The sequence below is a fragment of the Puccinia triticina genome, chromosome 12A, assembly GCF_026914185.1.
Source record: "Puccinia triticina chromosome 12A, complete sequence".
NCBI lineage: Eukaryota > Fungi > Basidiomycota > Pucciniomycetes > Pucciniales > Pucciniaceae > Puccinia > Puccinia triticina.
This window is the reverse complement of record NC_070569.1, coordinates 2,448,608-2,455,592: the sequence shown is the minus strand read 5'-3', so window position 1 is coordinate 2,455,592 and position 6,985 is coordinate 2,448,608. Positions and strand designations below refer to the sequence as shown.

At 45.4% G+C, this 6,985-nt stretch overlaps 1 protein-coding gene across 1 annotated transcript; it reads right to left on the bottom strand.

Annotated features, from left to right (window-relative positions):
* Positions 1-372: 372 nt before the first annotated feature.
* On the bottom strand, positions 373-6,380 carry PtA15_12A219 (uncharacterized protein; the record flags this gene model as incomplete). Its single annotated transcript, XM_053161806.1, has 5 exons — positions 373-394; positions 3,143-3,227; positions 3,462-3,879; positions 5,660-6,010; positions 6,102-6,380. 5 exons carry the CDS (start codon positions 6,378-6,380, stop codon positions 373-375), a joined length of 1,155 nt encoding a protein of 384 aa, XP_053025787.1.
* Positions 6,381-6,985: the final 605 nt, after the last annotated feature.

Here is a 6,985-nt window from a genome sequence, read left to right as displayed (position 1 = left end):
CCAGATTGACGGGAAGTCCTCCACTTTGCATGTAAATCTGGGCTTCATAATCCCAAATCCTAGATCTGCCAAGATTTCCCTGCAAAATCTGAGAAAATCTTAGTTTTCAGATTGAGAGGACTCCCGGTTGCAATCTGGGAGCCTCCCAGATTCCCAAAGCCCAGATTTCCCTGCAAAATTTGCCTCAGATCTGGGTCTGGAAGGGGTTCCCAGATTGACAGGAAGTCCTCCAGTTGGATGACTTCCTATCTGGTCTGTGACCTGCAGACATCAATCTAGACCCATGAAAAAGTGTAGCTTTTTTTGCAAGCAATTCTGGGGGGCCCACAGATCTTGACCTGATGGAGGACTCCCCATTGGCATTCAGAGAGCTCAGGCTCGAGATGAATCCTCACTTGGCGCTAACTTAACTAAGTCCCCCTCTGCGTGTGGCTGGGGGGGGGGGGGGCGCCGACCGCAGGGAGGGACTTATACCCAAAGCGGGGGTGCTTGCCTGAGAGCATCGGGCGGAAATCTGGTTGAACTTTGAGAAGCTGTAGCTCGCTCGTTATGCGAGCTACATATGAGGTTCCGACCATCGACGGATGCGCTTGCATCCTGGCAATCCAGCCATGGTTTCTGTTTTGCATTTTTCCTTGTTGTTTACTTTTTAATCCCGAGAAACATGTTTGGAGGTGATTGGGGGTAGTGCTGTGTTCCCCTCTTCTCAGGAAAATCCTTTGGGCAAATTGAGCCGTTGAGAATAATAAATACATAATTAATTCGCATTACTAAGGCCTTTGGGCGCATACAGCCACCTGAGGGTAACTGACATCGGTGGGCTGTTGGTACGGAAAAGACCCAACGAAAGCCTTTGAGTCGAAGACAACCAAACATACCAATTGTTTCCGATGGACAGATCATCGTTAGCCGTATCAATAGAAAATCCAGAAGATGCACATGTTCAAAGGACAACATCGCCGCCAACCAAAGAAAAAGGGAGAAAGAGGCCGCTACAACTGAGCCCGGAGATAACAAAGCTCGACAATGGTAATCTAATCAAATACGTCAAAGAGGAATCAAAGAAACAATACGAGGAACCACCGAAGAAGCTACAGGTAGATACAGTCTGCAACCTCGCCCGTGGTTATCACAGCTTTGTGCTTGCGGGAACGGGATATGGGAAGTCCCGGATCGCAGAGCTATACTTTCACCTGTATGCACCGCAAAAGAAGCCGGTTGTACTCGTCCTCAATCCTCTGGATTCGCTAGGCAAAGATCAAGTGAGTTTGTTGGGTTGGTCGGCATGTGGCAGTTGAAGGTTGAAGAATGCTGAACGGGAATGGTAATGGCAGGTCCAAGAAAAGACAAAAGCGGGAATTAAAGCCATCAGTCTTGGAAAAATGAAGTTGACAAAGGCTATTGTTGAGGATATAAAAAGAGGAGACTATGCTTTTGTTTACCTGGTTCGTCTTCTTTTGTTCTTCTCCCTTGCTATTGGTTTGCTGATCTGGCTGGGTTTGTAGAGCCCGGAGGTTTTCCTCAACAACCCCATTTTTACTGAGTTGTACTTCAGCAATGAATTCCAGAGCCGCCTTGTCTTGATTGTGCTTGATGAGGCACACATGGTATACGTCTGGGGCCTTGTGGAATCAGGGAAAGCAAAATACCTTTTGGTACGGGATTGTCTTCAAGACTACGGAATTTTTCGACCGTCATACGGAAAGCTTGGCGATCGCTTGATGGCCACAAACGGCGTCCCTATACTGCTTTTATCTGCGACTTGTCGTCCGGTCGCCATTGATTCAATTCTCGGGAGCTTGATGCTCAAACCAGTAGATATTACTTTCTTTTGTGGCGAACTTGTGCGACCAGAGATCCGAATCCTTCAATTTTATATGGAATACCCGCTCAAGTCTTGCGAAGACCTGTTAAGAATGTTCTCAAAGGAAACTGAGATAAAGGACAAGGATTTACTTCCTACTCTTATCTATTCTGGCACCCGCAAGGCAACCCTAACTGTAATAAACGTCCTGAATAAAACACAAGGCAAAAAGAAAGATGCTTACAGTAGCAAAAGTAGCTTTATCCGACGCTATCATGCGTGTACAGGAGACGAAGACAAGATCAATTGTGTTGAAGCCTTTGAAAAGGAAAAGTTTCCAATTTTTTTGAGTACCATGGCGCTCGGCTTAGGTCAGAACTGGAAGAGAGTGAGATGTGTCATGCACATGGGTTGAGGCGACCCCTCGACAATTAGCCAGATGATGGGACGCTGCGGACGAGACGGAAGGCCTGGACTAGCGATCTTGTTTATGGAGCCGAATAGAAAGAAAGGGAAGAACAGTGTTAAGCAATTTGAATGTGGAAAGAAGCAGCTCACTGATGACAATTGAATGGATGCATACGCTGTGACTCCTTGCTGCCTGAGGGTAGTTAATGCTGTTGATAACCTGTGTGTTCTGTTTTTTGTGGTAGCATCATTGAATTTCAGCTAAGAAAGACTTGTTGTGTAGTTATGGTTATATACCTGTCTCCAAGGACGATCCCAACTATCTGAAGGAACAATCTCGTCACATGTCCCTCTTTGATCCCTGTGATTGCTCTAACTGTGACCCAGAGGCTGCAAAACAGATACACAATTGCGCACACCTGTTCAGAAAAGATAATTTGGAATTTATTACAAGCAATCCTAGCCGTTTCGCGGAGGGTATACCTGAATACGTCAAACCAAAGAAGAAGAGACATTAAAAAACCAAATACAAGTGCCGTTTCTCCAAATCAAATGTCAAGAAGATCACCAACAATCTTGTAGCTGAATTTGAGCGTTTTTATACCGATATGTTTGGCTCAAAGCCCGAATATAAAGCGGGAAAGTATTTTACCGTGACTGATGCGAAAGCGGTGGCTGAAGCAATTGAATACATTGAAGAACCCAGATTAATTGCAAAGCTTATTGGAGGGGAGTGGTTCAATGACCAGGTCAACAGCATGTTTTCTTTTATCAAAGTTTACAAACAATCCAAGTTTTTTGAGAAGATTGTGTTTGAGGTGGACAAAGGAAAAATACAAAAAGGAAATGAAGAAGCTGAAAAACTACGGAAGAAGAAGCAACAAGAAGAAGAAAAACGTTGGGTGAATGAAAAGAATGAGGCGGATAGACTCGCCAAACGTGCAGAGGATGTGATTGCGTTGGAGGGTTTCAAACGCGCTCGAGCCGCCGAAGTCATTGAAGCCGAGGAGAGACGCTGTAAAGGGGATCTTCCGACAAGTTCTTCCAATCCTGTCACACTTCAACCAAAAGCAAAACGGGTCAGATTGTCTCCCGAAGAGAAAAAGAAAAAAGACAAGAAAATAAAAGCCGACAAAGCGGCTAAGAAAGCAGAAGATGCCATTGCGCTGGAAGGTTACAAGAAAGCGCGAGCTGCTGAAGCGGCGGAGAGACGCACTCAAGACGGAGAAATCAAGAATGCATCACTCACCTGATGAATCTGAATCATCTGATGTGCCAGAGGATTCAGAAGTTTCTTTGGAACTCGTGGACTTGTTGGATTTATCGGATTTATCGGAATCATTGGATGTGCTGAAACTGTTGGACCCATTGGACTCGTCAGAACCACCATCCATCTCTTGGTCAAACATGTAGGGCGGCTTCAATCGATCAAGTCCGCCTTTCCGATTTTTGAAGTCTTCTTTGATTTTATTTACGCCTTCGTGGTAAACATCTGAAGTTAATATTGGGATGAATTCTTTGGGTTTCTCCTCAGCCAAGCAGATGTTGTACTGCTTTGCAAAGCTAATAAACGAGTTCATTGATAAGTTAGTGATTTGATTGTGGTGGGATTGCTGAATCACATTCATCCCCGACTCGATGTTCAGTAAATGCATCAGTTGCTTAAGCTGTCACATATTAAAATAAATCAGTGCGGAATTTAGAATTCGGCTGAGGAGTCTTGGGGACTTACGAAGGGGATATTGATTGAAAAAACATCCCTTAAGCGCTCAATAACCATTCCAATGCCTGAGTGATTATAAAAATATTTAAGCCAAAAGTTCTGAACTTCTAGATAGAAGTCAGTTGCTACAAAATGTCCTTTCCTCCCGGAAGGACACAAGAGGAGCATAGTTTCAACAACTTTTGCCAGTGACCTCGGCAGGATGATTTCAAGTAAGATTATTAGCTGTGGGAGGTGACGGGAGTAATGGACAAGTTTCTTCAATGCTTGACCCATTACTGCCCATTGTTTCCACATATAGAGAAGCCGGCCGGTGTCGCCGTCCTTGGTAGCTTGATTGACTTCAATGACGGTTGCAAAGTCCCGGAGCCGCAAGATAAGGTTAATCAATTTGGTCTGCTTCTTATTGACCGCGTTCTGGAGTGCCTCGCCTGACAAGAAATGATTGTAAGTCTTATCAATGATTTCCTTGATGTCTGATGGGGACATGGTTGGCAGCGTTTCCGGAAGCATTTCTCCCTCTTTACCCATGACTAGTCTGTTGAAAGCAGGAGGTACAATTGATTCAGTAAAGCGTTTGACAGTGTAAAAAGGGCAAGTTAAATTACTTACAGAATGCAATAGACCAGATCAGCATCATGTATCTTTTCCATGTTTGATATCATAAGTGTAAAATCACGCTTAGTCACGGGTTTGTCCGCCGGGATTCCCAAAGCCTTGAGGATTTGCCAAGCGCCAGTATCCTTTCGATTGGTGTGATCACCCCAGTGATGCAAGAAAATTGCCTGAGCAAAGTTCCACATAGTATGAGCTCCGCCGGGAATTGATAGAAGATTTGCAAGACTTGTTTGTGAATAGCCGGCTGGGATTTGGAGCTTGCAAAGACTCGAGATGTTCATACAAGTCCCCAGGTCGCCTTCAATGACTTGCAATTTACTAGCAAACTGCTCGGAAGTCAAACCTGCTTGTTCAGCTAGACCTGTGAGGACATCGCCAATGCCTTTGGAGGAATTGTCCGAAGCCATCATGAGCTTCAGCATTGTCAGGTTGGGTTTCTCTGGGCTGACTGGTCGGACCTGCGGTGGGTGATCTACAGGAGACGAGTGTTTGTCATTTGATGAGCCAATATACCAAAGGAAGACGCTAGTTAGCTGAGACTTGAGGGTTGCTTTGAAGTGTTGATCGCTTGCAAGGGTTGGTCCAAAATGGCGCGGCTGAACTTCAAGGTTGATATTTTTTTTGCGTTCATCTTTCAAGGCCGCAAGAGTAAGTTCTGATTGGTCAAGATTACCAAAAAAACTACAAGGCAAGCAATGGATATATCCCCACGTCCCATGAAACATCGTACTTGAGTGGCCTACCGACTTTGTGTGGATGGATTGTTGGAAATCCAAGTTGTCAATGCAGATTGATGGCGCAAATACCTTGGAGTTTTCATTGGAGAATCGTTTCTTAATTTTTTCTTTGGCTTCCTTTCCTAGCGATGCGAGTCCAATATGGGCAGTTTTCCGAGAACAAGCCAGGCCAATGTAATTTAGGTACTTGTTTACCCGCTCCGTGACCCCGCACACAATGAAAAGCAAGCCGTTTGTCATTTGAAAACCATTATGGCGCCGGTTTCGTCCAAAAGCAACCATAGAACAGATAGTTCGAGCTATATCTTCATTTTGTTTCTGCCTTCGAATTTTGGGGTCGGTGCTAGGGCGCAATATGTTAATATCAACCTCCATTACGTCGTCCTCGGACAAAGCAATTGGAATTTTTGCATTGGGATCAAGTGGTTCGGATGGACTGGGATCAAGGGGCGGTGGATGTGGTGCATCCGGAGAAGGGAGGGGAGGCTCCAAAGGCGGAAGATTGACATAGCTGGTATTGGTATCTTTCTCTTCATTGTCCAAATCATCCCCAGTGTCAGGTCGGGCTAGCTTATTCATCAGTAAATTGTACAAAAACTTCATCGAATCTGTGATATGATCCAAACGCTCTGCTCGTGCCTCCGGAGTGAAAAAGGCCTCATTCAAATCGTGCGAGCTGTAGCAGAGCCTCTTGGAAATTTCCCAGTCGTTGGTTTCTGCCTGAAAATGATAAGAGTGGCCTGTACAAACCAAAAATCAAACATCTGAGTTCAAAGGAAAAGAAGAGCGGCAGATGTAGGAAATCACATACCTCCTCCATTATGAAGTCATCCCAAAGCTGCTTGCCCTTGCTATACTTCCGTACAACGCGCTTGATTGATTCCAATAGCCTCTTTGTCGAGTCCCAGCCTGGACCCGGTGATCCCCAGAGTCGTCGCTTGCAGATCGAGGCCGCTGATTTTGCATTCAGAAAGTGCTCGAAATAGCTTTTTGGTACCCAGTGGAGCTTTTTGATGAGGTCGGAGATTTGCTTCAGTTTGCTTTCTTCTGAGGTGATATTTGGAGTCGATGAAGTCGTATTTTGAGCCATCGCTGGTGATCCGATATGAATTGTGAGGTAGTGTTGTTTCACAAAGGGAGGTGATTTGTATGGTGTGATCCGAGTCCGGGTATGGGATAGTCCGATCCGAGGGGTATGGAAAATAGAAGAGAGATTGGAGAGAGGGACCGTTGAGTGTTAATTGAGTGTGATCGAAAAAAAGAGAGAGGAAAAAGGCCAAACAAAAAAAAGAAGATTATACACATACGCTCAGCCGGCCCAGAGCTCGTAATTTCTTTGAAAATTGTTTGGAAGGAACCCTGATGCTATTGCGATGAGCTGGGTAGCTTAAAAATTCAATGACGTGTATAGCTGCTTAAGTCCCGACAATGGGGGGGGCAACATTGAAGCTGCAGGCTGGAAAAATCAAAGTGTGGATTTTCATCCTTTTTTGGTGGGTGCTCTGCCACCCAAACAGTCGCTTTAGGCGTAAGTCCCTCCCTGCGGGAGGGGTGGCTTCGCCACCACCCAAACTTAAGCTCCACCCAAATGAGCTACCCCCCGTTCCACCACCCGATCTCCGATCTCCAACCTCCCGCATTGGGAGGGACTTTGTTAAGTTAGCACTTGCGCAGTTATCAAAACCGCAACATGAA